General features: G+C 36.5%; 1 protein-coding gene across 19 annotated transcripts in view; it reads right to left on the reverse strand.

Moving 5' to 3' along the window:
- BCAS3 (BCAS3, microtubule associated cell migration factor) overlaps positions 1-18,389 on the reverse strand; it is a 385,039-nt gene that overhangs the window by 257,976 nt on the left and 108,674 nt on the right. For all 19 annotated transcript variants that reach the window (XM_026071332.1, XM_026071331.1, XM_026071350.1 and 16 more), the window contains 2 exons: positions 13,434-13,567; positions 1,232-1,496 (listed from right to left, as the gene is read on the reverse strand). In XM_026071332.1, the coding sequence (XP_025927117.1) occupies positions 1,232-1,496; positions 13,434-13,567 (399 nt within the window). The remainder of the gene's footprint in view (positions 1-1,231; positions 1,497-13,433; positions 13,568-18,389) is intronic.

Here is an 18,389-nt window from a genome sequence, read left to right on the forward strand (position 1 = left end):
CAATGAAAATGTCCCTTTGATTCAGAAACCCCCCAGAGATCATCTCTAGCAGCAACCATCTTGACTATGACAGTAGAAATATCCAGCAGTTAGGTTCTCACAAGCACATCTAATACTAGTAGCAATCAGAGAGTAACGCTCTTAGGCTGGAAAGGGGCATTCGGCCCCCCCAAACGGGTATTTCAGCATTCACTTCAAGGGAAGCTCTGACTTGCTCTTACGAGAAAGGAGAGGTTAGAATGAGCAAATTCTGAATCCAAACAAGCTACCAGTAACAACCTCAAAGAGGAGGGCAAAATAAACAGCAAAAAACAAACTGAAGAAACTGGATTTTTGAACCTTTTTAGAGGTTTCCCTTCTCCTTTTAGTTTCCCCAAAGCATATAAACCACAAGAGTAGGAGCTACAGATCAATTCTTATATACTTTTTTCCCTTCGTATATTCTGTTATTGACCACATTGCTAAAACAAAAAAATAAAAAAAAATGAAGTGGACGAAATCTATTCCATCAAGATCATTTTGCTTACTTTTTTCATTTCTCCTCACATAATATTTAATGTGGATATCTAGATGTGTTCCATGATCATCCAGGCTGATAAGCAATGAGAATTTTAGGTAACTGTATTTAAATATAGGCCAGATTACTGACCTTGAGTTAGCTGTGAAACAAAATCTGAAACGTAAAGACCACAAAACTTTCAGTTTAGAGTGGAAGTTACTAACACATCTGTGATAGCATAGTTTACTTAATTAGGCTGCAAAATTAGACCTATCTTCAAGTATTTCTACCATTGCTCATTCCTATAATATCTGCATACTCTACATACTTTTGCAGCACCTTATTTTTATGAAACTCTCATTTTTAATGGCATAACCTAGATGGGCAAATGGAATGATCTAAATCTAGTCTTGCAAACTCCAGTAAATTCAATGTTTCCATTTTTCTGCTTGCTAGCAAGTACTGCTGAAATATGAAGTTGGAATACTATAGTGAAGTTTAGGCCAAGATCTCCAAAAGTATTTTGGAACCAAATCTTCTTGAGGGAGGCAGCTATCTAGCAGGTAATGAAATATTGTTGAGGATATGGGAATTACTGATTCAAGGGGTTAGATTTTCTGACAATGTGTGTGTTGGTGGGGAGGAAGGTGGTGGTGGGGGAACAGAAAAAAAAAGAGAAAGAAAAGAAAAAAGAAAGCAAAGAAGGAGGGGGGAAAAAAAAAAGGAATTTACCATGGAGCGGTGAGCCAGATGGGCTGCTTGACAAGCCTGGAACAGGGCTACAGCGACCTCCTTGTTTAGAAGTCAGTTCTTGCTCAATCTCTTCCAAACCTGCACTCTTTTGGAATCGGCTCATGCGATTTACCACTCGGGGTGACATGTGTGTTCGGACACAAGGCTGTCCACCATAAGGATTGATGGGAAAAACATGGGAAGTGCCCCGAAGTGTGCTGACCACAACCCAACGACAGTCATGGCTGAAGGAGATATCTTGTACCTGGAAAATAGAAAAGTGAAATGGATATATAGTCAGTATACACACATCTAAACAGAAAATGGACTGTCATGTTTTAAAGGACAAATCTTAATAGGAATCATTAAAGAAAAGACAAAATTTAGACATTAACTTGAATTTTTCTTGTATATACTGACTGATCAAGGATCTTTAGTAGAGTTTAATACCTAGTTATCCTGTGTACTTTTCAAAATATTCTGAGATTTTTCTTTTCAAGATGCCTACACTCATTAAAACAAACAGTGATGCAAAGCACTACATAAATCCGCAAGAGTTTGCTGTAATTTTTAAATTTAATTTACTTCTCAAAAGAGTTGGGAAATCATTTCAATGACATATTCTATGTCACTTGCTTTCTTGCTTTAAATTTTAGAAACTACCTAAAAAGGAGACCAGGGAGGTAAGAAAACAAGACAGAAATCGACAACATTTTCATATTTATGCCAGATATTTTTGATATGTCTAGTGACTAAGTGATAACCAGAAGTCCAGATTCATGAGTTCACTTTTCATCTATCTTTGAGTGGATGAGAGCGTAATTACTTAAACATAATAGTTAGAATATTCAAAATCAGATCCTGCTGAAGTCTACTTTGAGAAATGCTGGGTCTGATTTTGAGAAGTACTTGCACACAAAACTGTATTTAAAAATCAACAGAAAAGCATGTCCTACATATCATGTAATTTAAACATACAAAAAAAATCAATGGCCAGTATTTTCAAAAGCTGCCTATAACAGCCTCTACTTCTGCTACTATCAGTCTATCCCTCAATGAGGTGACCATTCATCCAGGTATCCCTGACCTATCCTCCTCTTTGGTGTTAACATTTTATCAAAAAGAAACTTAACAACTTTGGCCATTTTTCTGGAACTTCTGGATGTCACAATACTAACAGCAGACACATAAGAACCTTTATTAATCAGCTATTAAAGTCCCAAGAAAGACCCCAGTTAGATTTCTTTTTATGCCTATGAGTACTTATCCACCACTTGAGAAACCTGATTTTCATTTTAGTTTTTCCTTAAAATGGCTGGTCTTGAGGCAAAAATAAAAATATAGGTAGATATTTTCTGTTGTAGCTACTGCTTGTGATTTCAGGTATGAAATCCAGAAGGATTTAATTCTCTTAAGTGTGCTTTAGGTAACACTTCAACAGAAAGCAAATTCTTGTTCCTGAAGGAATGTTTTAAAAGAGAGATTAAACTTTGTTTCCAGCCCCATACTGGCAGACAATTCAAGAAAACAAGTAGATTAAGTTAAAATGATTTATCATAGAAAAAAATCCTAAAACAATTCTTCCAAAACGTTTTTAAAGGTAAAAGCTGACCAAAAAGAACCATGTACACAAGTGGGATTTAACATGGCAAATAAACATATAGATGAAGAATTAGTTTTCGTTATATTATTAAACAGCATAAACTAAATAAAATTCTTTAAGATTTCACTGAAGCCAGTTTTACAATACACTAGGTACTCAAATTGGAGTAAACACTGATAAAATCTTGACAAATATTCCAGAAATGCACTCCAACTATTCCAGACAAAAGCAGCAAGTATTCATCAAAGTGCAAGTTTCCAACTGAGCCCTGAAGCCTTGAGATAAAAAGGGATTTAAGTCTTGTGACAAGATATTTGTCTGACAGACTGTCACTATACAAAATGCTATATCAACATTACATAGATAAACTAAAAAACAGCACTACACACCTGTTCTTTTCAATTATGGTGACATACCCAAATGATCTGCTAATGATATAGCTAAACAACCTCCCAGAAATCTGACAGCTTTAGCACTTGCAGTGATTCTGGTATTACCGATATAAAGTCACAGCACTTAAAGCTCCTAGTTTGCCTACAAAGTGTTTCACCTTAATAGATTGCTCAAGAAGGATTAGAGACCCCCTAGGGATTAACAAGGGCCAAAAAAAGAAACGCCAAAGCCACAGTGTCAAACTATGGCACCAAGAGTATTTAAATATTTGCTGTTCAAAGGGACAATTTCTACAGGTCAAAAATGAAACACAAGAACTGTATGCAAATTAACATTCTCAATTACAAAACTCATTAATATAATAAAAATCATTAAACTTGTTGGAATACATTTTCAATCTGATGGAAGGCCCTATTTTCTATTTCTGATAACATGAAGAATGGCAATGGCTGTCTTTAGGTGCTGACCCATCTGAACACATCACTGTTTTCCGAATGCGTGCCATTCATTTCAGACCCAGCTTTGAATTCCCTTCCCGATTTCTAAAACTGTTTGTCCCAGCCGCACTCAAGAACACGGCTTTTCTCTTCCTTTCTCTTTGCTCTTCTGTGCACTCACTCCATGCCTCCAACACAGGCCTCTTCTATCTGGTTCTGTAGTTTTGTGTTCCTAGCGCAAGAGTCTTCTCCCCCCAGACTGCAGCTATCTGGAAAGTACTTTACACATCTCCCTGCAAACCAGTGTCTTTGAGTCTTATTTACAGAAGAGACACATGGGCCCGTCTGCGCCTCTTCAACCTCTTCCCTTCTGTACTTGCTTCGAAAGACTTCACAGCCAAACTCTAACTTGCTGCTTTCACTCATGTTTACCACATACCCTTGCTCATCTTATGTTACATCATTTGGTGGAGGATTTAAGACATTTAATTTTCAGATCATTTTCTGTGGAATGATAGAGGAAATAAATATATCTTTATTGCATAACAGAAATGAATGTTTCTATATTATTACTCAGTTTTTACTATGCATCCTTAGGATTATGTTGTTTAAAAAAATATACAAAGGCCCTGGCATGTGATAACTCAAGCCAAGACAGGGGGAAACAATCATTACAGGATGTTTCTTCTCAATCTAAACATTACACAGAAAACAAATATTCCTGATCTTCAGGAAGAAAGTTTGTAACAATGTAATCCAAAATGTTCTCTTCAAAATAATGATCACAAACACCCACTCCCAACTGCAGTGAATATCATGGTAATGACTCCTTAAAATATGTCTGAAACCACAGGAGCACAGAACAAACAGGTTTTTAAGGACTCATTTTAAAAAAAAAGTGTTGACAGATGAGTGTGAACTGAATTACGATTTATAGGAATATATCTATGAAAACTTACTTAGCAATAGCAAAGAGTATTTTGGAAGCTACCTTTATACCTGTAAGGATACCACTTATCTCCGAGAAGTCTCAAGGATGGCCTACCTTGTCTTTCAGAGATATAAGACTAGCAGCAGTGTAACAGAAAGATCAAGGAGTTCAGTTCAGAGTATCCTTCCAATTTCATACATGGGCATGAATTAAATACTTCCACATCAAAGTGGTATACATCCATCTGCAAGGCTAAAGCATCCTTAACTTCTTTTCAGTAGAACTGGAAAAAAGCATCGGACCAAGCTAAGGTCAGAATGCTTGTTCCAGCATTCTCAGAAATCATTTCAAAAAAAATCAGCTGTGTGTGTCCATGAAAAAGATGTATATAAATTATCACAACAGACTTGTTGTTATCCACCACACTGTTACTGTACATTACACAGAGTTCTTGACTGCTTATAGTATAAACAAACTGCACAGTGGCCCATTAGTGGTTTGCAAGTTTATGCTAAGCGTTGCAATTTATTGCTGTCCTTTAGGTTAATGTACTATTATTCCATGTATTTATAATATATTTCTGGATTTGTTGTTAATTATGATGTAATGTTTAGATACCAAAGATCAATCAAGACCCCATAGTGTTTACAGATATATGTTAATGAAGTACAAAGTACAGTAGATCTCTTTCAATTCAGAGTTTATTCTATAGCTCAAGGTCAACATCAGATTTAATACTCATGTCTGTATTTCAGCATTTTATCTATCTTCTGCTATCTGTCCCAGTAAAGGGAAATACAGAGCTGAGATTTTGTTTAATTCAGGAACCTTTAAGATATTTTAATTTGCAAAACTAAATATTTTTGTGGAGAATGTCAGAGCTTTCTCCTAGCTTTAATACTATTACTTCCCAGTTTGTCTTGAGTAATTTAGTTACTTAAGGTTCAAGCTATGTTTTTTGCAGATTCAAAGGTCTTGGTGAAATCACCGGATGCTTCAAGGTCCTTATTAGAAACACCAAAGCGTTTTTCTGGCCCAAACGAATGTAGTTATTTAAGACAAACACATAATATTTCCTTACAGGTTAAAAGAATAACATCCTCCAATTCTCCTATGTCTAAACCGGGTACTCTATAACTCCTGCTATAGGGGAGGTCTACAGAAATTTTGTCTTTACTTTACAGACCATTCAGCTTGTTCCACAAATTTCAAATAGTGCAGATTTGAAATGAGAATCCCTGATCACGTTACTTTGGTCCTCCTCTCAGAAAATGTACTTTTAACAGAGACAGTTGTCTGTATTTGATAATATGGCAGCAGCACAACTTTTTCAGAACCTAATCAGTATTTGTCTAACCCCAAAGGGGTTTTGGCAGCCCAGAACACCCTGGACCTCTTACATTACTGTCTACAATGGGCTCTTCTCAGTATTAATATGACAAGTTTGATGAAATAAAAATTCAGTACCTTCACAATATTAAAAATACTGTTTTCAGAATCATGTACCTCCTTGACCACTTGGATCCTTCTGTTTCACCCACAGAATCTTAATTCAAACCTGTAGTATGGAAGTTGCTCCTACATAATTTTTTTTCTTGCTCTAGTTAATGACTTGTAGTAGCATCAATTCATTTAGCAATCAGTCACTTCACAGAACGTACAGATCTGTTCTTGCTTTATGTTCAAGTGAACATTGACTATTTTCCTATCAGAGATGATTATACAATGCTCAAATACTCTGGTAAGCTTTAGCATGACCCAGAAAGAAATCATCCAGTACTTGTATGGAATGGAAATAACAGTCTGAGAAAGGTTTTCTTAACAGATTTTAGCAGAAATCTTTCAATAAGCCTGTATTATACAATAAGTCCTCCATTACGTAGCTTCCTTCAGTTTTGTCCTTTCTCTCATCTTCAGTTTTTCTTGCAACACTTTTCATCTACGTATTTACTCCTAATCTCTCTAACTTCTCTTCAGTCTAACACTATTCTTCCCCTGCCTTCTTTCAATTACTCTCCTCCTATGCCTCTTTTTAACTTCCACTTCCCTACTTTCCTGTGTTTTGAATACTATGATGTCAAATTCTCCAGAAAACGGAATGAAAATTTTACTTCTAGGTTCAGAATCTGAACGGAGTGAGACAGTAGGGTAATTTAATATATGGACTTCTAAAAGGGTGTATCACTTGTCAATCACTCTACTGAACTCAGCTTTCAAAATTGTAGTGATTAGAAAATCATTTTACACAGATATCCTGAAAATCTGGAGGGAATTATCTGAACCTAACACTTCAGAGTTGACATACATTTACTTACTTTATATAATGGAGATCTAGATAATTTTTTGCTACCATTCTCTCCTTATTCTCACAACTTTTCCAAATTTAAATACAATATTACTTAAAACATACTTATTAATTTTTTTTTAAGAAAAAGAAAAACCAACAGTTCAAGCCATAATTAAAAAAAACACAGAAGCAAAGGCAGCACTTAGAAAACTTCTTATTTTAAAAACAGTTGATTAAAATGGGGTAGTCAGAGGTATGGTTGATTACAGAAGTAATGACATGGGACAGAGCAACCTTGTTTACCACTGCTCTTGAAAATGACTGACAGCCCCAGCCGATATATTTCAGGGCTTCTGAAAGTTCATATTATACTAACATGCCACAGTCTGCTTAAATTTATATCATCATCATCTGTTTTCCTAGGAAGGAGAAGAGGCTCTAGTGGGTTATCACAGTACCTACAGAGGCAACCTTGATCCAAACAGAGAGGCTGCAAACCCACACAACTGTGACAGCTGGGCTAGAGTGGCAGGGCTGGTGCGTTCCCTGGGCAAATCCACTCCTGATGCTTGTGCATAATGCAAGAGGTGGAAAAGCGAAGCTCACAAAACTGAATCATGTATTTTCATAGCAAGTACAAGAAAGAACTATTAAAACACATTATGATCTTCCTAGTGCTTTTCCTCCTAGTGTTTTTCCCCCCGCTTCCCCTGAATTTTGATGTCACACCAGTAACAATAAGCACACCCTTGTACATCTCACTGCGTTAAATTAGACCTTAAGAGGGAAGTGAAACAACACTAAAGCATGACTAGCATTACCACAATAGGAACTTAATCCAGTTTCACGCACGCTGCGGAATGTCACAGAGAAAATTTACCATTATTTGAAGGACGTGGCTGAAGTATTTAATTACGCTCTGCAGGGAGATGGCAGAGGAAAAAACAAAATCACTAAACAGCAAGAAAGAGCAGTAGTACTGAGGAGGCAAGGGTCAAAATAAATTAGAAAACTGGTCTGTATTTGACTCTTTTTTTGGTTGCAAAAATTAAGGAAATGATATGGCAGCAAACACAAGTGAAAAAATAATAAAATCATGGACTAACACAATATGATTCATCAGACCCACATGGACCCAACTCTGCCTCCCTGAACAGTCAAAACTGATTTCAACTCTACATAAAAATAAAACAATGGCCGAACCTGGGCATAGTGAGACATTCAAGTAAGGTCCTTCAATCGTACTGAAACTGTAAATGCCATCGTGCTCTAGAGCTCTGTCTCCTCAAGCTAGTTAGGTTACTTTTAACCATAGCATTTTTTTATTGGCTGCTTTCAAAGACTGATCAACTTCCCTAAATCAATCTTTATTATTTCAAGACCGTTTCCAGGCATGATTCTTTCCCAGGAATACTGTCTTCAAGAGACTGTTTCAACAATTGCAACTATGTAACTATAATTATGTCAAAAGATAGGAAGAAATTAAACATTTATAAACTATTCCAATGTTTCTCTGTCTGAACACAGTATGTGACATAACTTGGAATAGTCTCTATGAAGTCGTGTCACAAAAACATTTATGCATTCCCCAAAAAAAGTGTAAAATGTTCTGTGGCAGCCCAGGCTGGAATGTTTTTATCATTCTCTCTGTTTACCTCCACTGACTGAAGTCAGTTGTAACAGCAGTTTGAGTCAGAATAACAGAAGTCTGACAGCCTAAAGATTACAGAGGACCCTGGCCATCAGCCCACTGATGCTATCATTACGTTTATTTGTTCTAGGTTGAGATAATGCTGTTTTCAGGCTCTTTTTTTTCTGTTTACAATTTAAGATCAAAGAGAAAGGATCATCAGGTGACAATCTAGCTTTTATCTGTGAGTAAATGAGCTTCCCCAGCTCAGAATATGCTATACCTTATTCAAAATCTTGCAAAATGTTCTTGGATAAAAATATGAGTGCAGTAAGTATTGATTCACAATGCAAGAACCATAAGACAGGAAAATGTATCCTTAACTAAAACACACACACACACACTTCTCCCCTTTACAGCTGAATTATGCAAGTGTGGATTTTCTGAGAACTTTAGTACTCTCTCACATGGTTAAATGCAACCATGGTTTGCAATGAACCTTTGTGCTGTAACACAGCACAATCACACTGGTTTCTTGTTCTCTAAAAACCAAAAAACACGCAAACATGAATTTCCAAAGCACAAGTAAAACTTAAAGCCTAGAAGATATTAATCCAATCTAACCAAAACACTGACTTCTGGCTGTGTTTGCAGAAAAGTAACTTTGAAAGCTGTGACTGGAGGGCTCACATGCCTCCAACCAGTAAAGTTTCTGAGCACTTCACATGCTTTCGTGGTTGTTGCCCTCAAAATTCACTTATGAGAGAGAGGTCCACTTTCCACCTCACCTTACCTTGATCTTAGTCAGACAAAAGAGTCAGTTGCTTAGTTAGGAACTGAGCCACTTTCTCTATCCCGACTCAATCCTTTATTCAGCAGATAAGACTTCTTCCTATACTTGCTGTTCAAAGTCAGTAAACACAATATGGATTCCCAATAACACTTCAGAAGTCAATAACATGCTCTATTTCATTGCTCAAAGTACGCAGAAAGAGAATCCTAAAAATCATGTTACAAAGACTAGCTGTGAATAGTCCGGGAGAATACTACTGCTTACCTGAGCTCCACATCAAGGAAATGCAAGCTCAGAAAGCCCACCTTACCCAAGCACAGTATCTAAGCATCCCTCAGCATCACAGAACCAGCCCTGAGCAGACTAGCATGGTGTATGAGCCTCAAAAAGGCGGCCACTGACAAAAGAACCTAGATGACGACTAGCTGGTGCATTCAGATCCGGCTACAGGAGATACTGAACTTAGGTAGTACAAAAAATACATATGATCGTACGTTGAATATCAGTGCAGCCTGCTACGAGCAGCATTTCAATGCAGAGAAAGCTTATTTTGCTGGGGAAATTGCAAGAGCCTCCTCCCTTTTTCCTCCAATAGAAACGTTACAAATAGCACAGGTACATCTACTGGGATAGATTGTCAAGACAAAAATTCCTGTTTTGTTTTCTCTCTGAAGTTCAGCATTCTGAAGCTTTCACTGCTTGTCCTGATAAGAAAAAAACGTGAAGAATCTCACTCTTTTCAAACCTAAATTTCATACAATTACTTAAAAGACTACCTTTACCAAGGCAAGTTCTCCTAAACTTCATGTTTAATTGCATTTATGCTTTAACTTACTGAGCCTAAATTTCACTTGATCTCCTTTTACATTTTTCTAATTTTCTACATTTGTGTAAAATATAAATATATATATATAAATACATATTTTATATATATGAATAAAATATATACACGCACACACACACACTTATTATTAAGGAAATAACCAGTCAAGACATCTAGGATCACACCACAAGATAACAGTTCTCCAAAATATGATAATTCTACATTTTTTACTTTTTGCAGACTTAGAGGCTACTTAAGTCAAGGACAAAATTCTGACATCCATGAAAGGAAACAGAATCCATACAGACCTCTTTTCAACCAGTATGTACATTTCAGAAATGGTTAGGAAAAGTAAAAATGGTCTTTCAGACAGAAAGTTCTCAATCCCAAACCAGACTTCGTCATGAATTTAGAAAAATCAATGAAGAATGAGGCACGATATTCATTAAGTTATAAAGTGACAGCACAGCTAACACATCTGATTGAGTAGAAAGACACATGGGCGACTTAGAGACACTACTTAATTGCAGTAAATCAATCAGAAAATACCATTATAAAAAAATCACAACACTTGCTACTTTTTCTTTAATAAAAATTAAGCATGCAAATTAATCCGCTAAAGATACTTCTGTATTTGAATGATAGAGGGGACTTGTTGTCACTTTCTCATAAGAGACAGATGAGGAATCCTAAGCTCTTGGTCTGCCCTTCAACCACGACAGACAATGTAAAATGGAGACTGGGAATTCTGTAGCCAAGGAGGATATGCTCGGGCTGATGTTCTAAATTGGGTGAAATTGAGACTCAAACATTGTTAGAACACCAGATATATCCGCCAGCATTCGGAATGCAACATACATGATTCCCAAGTTTCTGCTCCTACAGCAAAAATTGGTATGCAATGTAATGTGTGAGGCCCACGTCGCAAATCCAGTATTTTTTGGAAAAAATTTATCTTATGTACAGTCAATTTGTGCATGAGCAGTGACCCTGAATTTGGAATATCTATTTGTCCAGCAGCTTATTCAGAGCTATTCAGACAAGTACATGATACTTTCACAAGTATTACCAGTGTACCAGTTTCTTTGTCCATGGTCTTATAATACCAATACTTACTATTTGCAAGAAACACGCTAACTGATCAAAAAGCAACAACAACAAAAAAAATCATGCATTAGACTGTGAAAGAAAGATATTTTGGGAAAATGTGGGGTAAAACACAATTGGCCAGAAACTCACGTAAGAAAGCAGATGATTTTGGTATGGGTATTAAATACCGCATGTAAGAGGGGAATATGAGGATGTTTAAACAACTTATAACTGGTAATAACTAAAAAAATTTTGACACTGATAATCGCTCATGTCTATCAACAGAAATTAGAACTTTCTATAGTTCGAGTACAGAAGGTGACCTTTCAAACCATTGGCCTTGATTCACATCTAGCTTTAAATGAGTGGGGGAAAAAAAGCCTTGTTGCAAATGTATGAGCACTATGTTTTCCAAAATACACTTAAAAATATAAATTTATCAGCTTTAAAATAGAACATCTTTGTTCCTAATGATTGGAGTTATACGTTTTTGTTTTGAATACTGATTGCAGAGTATTTCCAATTTTTTGCATGAAGGCAAAACAAAAATAACTAACAAAAACATTATAGCAGATACTCAAATAGATGACAGGGTATATGTATACACACAGATCTCAAATATGTGCCCTTAATACTATTTATATATTTTTTAAATATTCACTTTACTTGTTGCAACATGCTCACTTTCAAATAGTATCTTTAAAGTTTTTAATGTCTGTTCCTTAAAATCACTTCCACTTTTGCTTATATTTTTGCTTATCTTTTTGCTCTTGTTCAATAGCGCGAAGTGATTATAAAATTAATAACATACAAGAGCAGCACAGGTGTAACTTATTTTCCAATGTAACTGATGATTTGCTGCATCTCATTCTTGAAAAGCCTAGAGATACTGTAAGATATTTCACAGAATTAAATTTTGTATCCCAAAGCCATCCAAAATCATTAGTCACTTCTTAAAAAAACACAAAACAAACAAACAACTGTTTACAATTGGCAAGATAAACTTGTTAACTAAGTGCCTCTTAAGATAAGTATTATATTATTTTCCAAGGTATTGAACAGGCTTGTTCCTAATTTCCTCTCACTTTTCGCACATAGGTTATTCATTCCTATAATAAACAATTGTCTAAAATATTAATTAGATTTTTCCAGCACAGTAGCAACAAGAACACTTTGGAGATGATGCAATCTTAAGCTACCAATAATTTAAATTCACACAGATTGAAACATTATCAACCACCCTTAAAAAAAGCTTTCAGATTCTACTTGTTACAAAGGTAAGGAAAAAAAATAATAAGGAAAACTGCACAATCCATGGAAAAAATGGTTTGAAGCAACTATAACCATGGTACCACAGTAATCCAGGCTTCCAGTGGTAGGGTCATAATCACAGTGCCTGAGGCTTCTCTCTGTCACACTAGTTTACATCTGCCAGACTGTCACAAGTCTGTGCTTTCAGAGGGTAATTGCATCAGCAAGTGCATTTCTTACACAAATAAAAATGTCACCACAGGGTATTTAAAATAGGTTCTCCCAGAGTTATTCAGTGCTACAAAGGTGAGGCTCTCCTGATGCCTAAAAGCAGGGACTCGGGCATAACACGTTGCACTGCATGGATCATTGCAGTACTAGCAAAAGAGTGGTGCCCCTCACTTTTCTCCAGTTTATCATTAAATTACTTTATTAAGCATTTCAAGGTAATTTCAGTCTTTTTCACCCTATTCTAATCTAGCCTAATTTAGACTTTAATCTTTAGAACTATGATTGTTATGTTAACTCTGTATCACTATAGTTTCCAGCAACTTCCCCCATTTTGCTGAAGTGCAGATACAAGTTAATCAGAGTCTTTTGATTAACTCTTGCTTTCAACTCTGTGTCTTTCTTGGGCTTTTACCACCAAAGCCAAGCAAACCCTGACAGTTGCTTCACAGGCACTAGACAAATGTTTAACATGTTACATGAGAAAAGGTTAAGTACAAACACAGCTAATAATCTGGGCTCTTTGGAGGTAGTGTCATATCTGAATAAATCTGACAGCACCTCATTGTAAAGGGCAAGAATTTATTATTGTCCAGGTTAAACGCTGTGCTCTTATCCTTTTTGCGGCTATAACATAAGAAAGGTTCTTTGTGTGCTGAAACAAACATTAAAGTGCCAACGTACACAAAATGTATAAGGTGTCTGGGGATTATTCTTCAGCAAATAGTTTAACTTACTTTGGCTTCAGTCTCTCCCCTGTGAAGTGTATACAAATGATGGACGGCACTTTGTGATGATGACCAAGGATGTGTCAGTATTTGAAAAACATGGAAATCATGGCCTAGTGTGTCAGTAGTGACCAGCAACATCCCTAGGTAAAATAAAAAAAGAAAAAAAGAAAAAAGAAAACACAGAAAAAGCACAAGAGATTAATTGCTGCAAAAGAAGAGGCTTAAGAACTTCTATCTAGAAGGCTAACATGTTTTACATTTTGTTTTCTGGAAACAAAAGAAAATATTTGCAAGACAATTACTGAATTTAAAGGGATTCATTTCATAAAAATGAATCAGAACTTCAGCTGAAATCATGTAATAGTATCACAGCTGAAGCAGTACGTACAAATCTATTAACATTAATTGAAAAATCTGGGAATACTCAACCTGAAGTTGAGAACTTGTGTGACCAATGTGAAACACTGAAATGATGAACTTTAGAGTGAAACCCCAAAATGCTCTTCATTGTGAAAGAGCCCATATAAAAAAAGATTGATGTTTCCACCATAATTATTTTTGGAAGTAGAAACACCATTAAAACACAGCCAAAATAACTTATACCCAAAACAATCTTGAAGCATCTCTCTTATAAATGTACGTAAGAGAAACTGTCTGATTTATTGCTTGAAAGGCAGCACATCAGAGCTGAGAGCTTTCAAGTGAAATATTAAATTAGGTACTAATTTCATTGAAAACAGGTCACTGATGGATGTACTGAAATGATTAAATTAGAAGATCAGTAGAATCACAGTAACTTATATACAGTGTTTACTTTTTTCTCCCTATGTCAGTCCATAACCCAGTTTTTAAACATTTAGAAACACATATTTGAAGTCTATTTATCCTAGGACTTTAGGGTTTTATACCAAAGAAGTAATACTTTTGCACATATGTGTGGCATCATGATAAAATTTAAGCCTACAGGAAACAAATTTCACATACATTTTTCTACATAAAAAGTCCATATCGCCTTCTTTCTTAATGAAATTTATTAAATGAGAACCCAAAATAAATCTCTGACGTTTAACTAACTTAAAGTGAAAACTGATTTAAGCAGTTTGATAGCTACACTGAAATGCCTTTTAAATAATTTTAAAGGTATCGTATCTATTAAAGAAAAAAAGGAATTTTCCACTTAGGTCTGGTTGTGTTGATTCTTCACTTAAAACATAATTGAAATCTATCATCCTTCAGGAAGGGAACTGAAGTCTCCACATCTAACACGACACCTACTCGAAGGATAAACGATTATCTTATTTCTGTCATAAAAGAGCGTTGGCTTTCTCAGTTTATTTACACATGGCTCCACAATTCATCTTTGCCTCTTCTACTTGCTGCTGCTAAACAAATGTATTTACTACAAGTTCAAAACCCCTCACATATTATCATTAAGGTACTAGCATATACCCCTTTTAAAATTTTAGAATTGGACAGGGGAAAAAAAGAAAAAGAAAAAAAACGCTCTCGTGTACTGAGCAGCAGAGAAACACTCTCAGTAAAGATTAAGCTAAATTAATTTCTCACCTTTTCTACTTAACCAGAGTCACCCCATCACCTCACTGCTACCCTGGCTGTTTTCCCTCCTTCGCCCTCCTGGAGACCCTCTCCCCTCCGGCCCAAATAGGAGAACTGCAGCAGCCACAGGCCTGGCCCACAGCTCCTGCTTCACCCCGTCAGAGGAGCTTCGCCAGAGACCTGGTCTCGGTCGACAGGAACAGCACAACGCTTAAGCCCTTAAGTGGGGAAATACAGAACTAGCACGTGAACATGCCGATGCCTCAGTTTCTCTGATCACAGCTCTTATGAAGTAAGGATTTTGTGAATGTAAATACTTGAAAGACCATGAGGCGCACCAGTACCATACTATTAAGGTAGAAAACTGCAGATAAATCTAAATCGCATTTAGAGACAAATTTGCCTACAAGTTTCCTTTTCAGCTTGACCACTGATGCTGTTAGGGCTTGGACAAGAAAGAGGCCACCCACATCACACACATCCATTTCCTCAAAATCACTGAATGCAGAACCTTATGTCTGACCTCAGCAAGATTCTCTCCAGTAGACATACTTTTACTGCTAAAGCCTGTTACTCTGATTGTGTGTGTTAGAAATGAAAGGCAGTTTGTTATGGAGCTAAGAAATCCATGAGTGCATTTGGGTATTATGTTTGGGCGGTAAGGCATGTGAGTTGAGGTTGGTCTGGATGTTAATGTTGGCTTAACTGGCAATTTCCTTGATTTGTAGTGACTGTGTTGATAGGAAATACAGCTAAAGTTGCTCAAGTGCAAGTCAGCCAAGTCTTTAGTGTGGGATTATGCACACAATTTGCATTAATTCTGTTCTGAAACATCACAAAATACACTTCCCTTTTAGTAAAGTGTGCGGTCCTCAATAATATATACCATTTCCAGTGGAGAAAACTGGAAGCAAATATGGTTTCTGTGCTGGAATTAGGCTGCCACTATTACTGGAGCAAGGATATTCCAAAAGATCTAATTCAACACAGTATGTATTTATTTTCTATATACCCATGTTTGCCTCTCCTTACACATTAGACAGCTTTATATGGAAGATGAGCATGCTTCTGGTCCTCTTAACTTCTCTCTTAATGCAGATGGAAAGGACCTTTGGAAAGAGAGAAGCTGAAAGAGATGAATATGTAAGGCCTCTCTCAACACTGAACAGACAGCCTCAGCTAAAGTAGATTTTTTTTTCCCCTGCAAAAGTGCTGTAAGTCTTTTATAAATACATACGCAGAACTGAGCACGCCCAGAGACAACATTCCTCACGTGTATTCCATCACATGGCACAGTGCAAGGAAGACCATAAAAAACTCTGAATGAGCCAACAATCTGTCTGGAAGCTGGAGAGAGAAAGCTGCGTAATAATTACAAGCCAGTGAAAACACGGGAATTACCATACTGCATTGCATATGGAATGCATACTCCATCAAATCTACCCGTTGTTTAGCTAACCAGTATCTTGTTTCCAATACTGGCTAGAAATGCAGGTGTCTCTGGATGGTGCAATAAACCCCACAGTAAGCAGACATGATATAATCTCATTCTTCTTCTGCTCACAAAGATTTTTTTCCAAATCTGTAATGTCTATCTACCTGGAGCAGGGCATTGCTAGGGTACTCACTTTGGTAGCAGATACACTAAAATTAGAACAAAAGAGAGAAAATTAACAGTCTCTGTAAACAAGGTATGTCCCACAAATTCATAAAGCGTTCTATATAGGGTTTTACCTGCTCTTTCTTTTGATGACACGCACAGTGTCTGAACAAATTAAGCAGTGAAATGTGCTTGTGTTTCTATAGTTCTGATCAGTTCCATATGATGTAAATAGCTTTTGGTTCCATATTAATGTGTTGTTCTTGCCTTTGGGTTTTGGGGTTTTTTTTGCTAGTTTGAAGGAGTAAAGAGGTGAAAGGTAATACAGCATTTGTGGGTGGAAAGGAGTTGGTTTAAAAATAGAAAGATGGGCGGTATCTGATTTGGCAATTTTGCCTGTCTAATCTAAAATCCTGCTGTCTGTCACTATTTGGAATAGAGCATTTTATTAGATGAAAGCCTAAGGAAAACAGGCCCTTCACTTATATTAGCAACTATTTTTCAGCAAGTTAAAAAGGGCTTTTTCGTTACACTCACATTTGCATTTGAAATACAAAATATATCCTTGCATAAATTGCATCAACTAGGAGGTCCCAAGCACAATACCACAGATGTGAAAGAACATATATTTACAAGGCAATTAGTGTTTTAAAATATCTTCCTTACTGTTGTTATTGAAACAATAAATCACTCATTTTAGAGCATTTGACTTCTTTCTTTGGTGTGGTATTTGCCATCTCTCTTTACTTCACACTAAGAAATCACAATTTTCAACTACTACAGTTCAGCTATTTAGTTTCTCACTCCACCTCCCTGCAGCAGAAGAACACTGCCCCACTCCGTAACACCATACAGAAATACCTAATCCCAGCAGAGAAACATGAACTTGAATCTTGGTAGTTGCCTCACTTTCACTTTCAAGTGCAGGAAACACACTCAGTTTTCTAAAAGACCTTGTGAGAGTTTTCCCAATAAGTTGTTTAGACAGGAAATACGGGTTAAAGCTGTCATAAGTTCATTCCAAAATGTATTCTCTTATGATGTACTATATGTATGAATAATCATAGATGAAAAGTGAATAATTTTCAAGGATTTCCTGCTTATTTTTCAAACTGGCATTAATCCCTGTTTAGCAGGTAACATCTGAAATCAATTGGAAGTCTTGCATATACAGAACCCAGTGAAAATTTGTGAGTAAAGGAGATAGTATGTATTTCGCTGCAAAACTTTTGAGTTTTCTTATCCCTAATGTGAAGGGCGCAGCTAGGTTTAATTAATGACTGTCTAACTGTGTGGTTTTTCAAATCCACAGAGATTATTAAAATCTAGTTTAAAAGGAACTGATATCCTAGATGCAAAAAAATTACTCCAGCTTTGTTTTAGCTGACAGATCCATTTGCCTTAATTTAAAGCTTCCTCCTTTCCATGCATACTGTTTGGGAAACAATAAGCTTCTTTCAGAATAGAAACGTTAAAAAGTACAGAGAATATATGCATAAAAGGAAAAACTAGTACAGATGTAGACTGTGGGTTAAGAGCTATTTATGCAGTATCAGAAGACTAAACCAGACTCTGGCCTGGCCATAAACTAAGCCCACGCCCTAAACGAGGTGCCAAGCCACAAAAAGCATTTGCGTCAACTGGGAATACAAGGAAAAGAAGGACTTCTAATTATAGGGCCTGGAAGCGGAAGCCTAGAGTGATTAGGAGTTTAGGCGCTGCTGTATGTTTATCTGGGAGCTTCCTCTCTCTCTCAGCTCGGGTTTGATAGATGAGGGTTGGCCTAAAGGGTGGGATTGAAGTTG

The sequence above is a fragment of the Apteryx rowi genome, unplaced genomic scaffold (assembly GCF_003343035.1).
Source record: "Apteryx rowi isolate R43461 unplaced genomic scaffold, aptRow1 scaffold_324, whole genome shotgun sequence".
NCBI classification, from domain to species: Eukaryota; Metazoa; Chordata; class Aves; order Apterygiformes; family Apterygidae; genus Apteryx; species Apteryx rowi.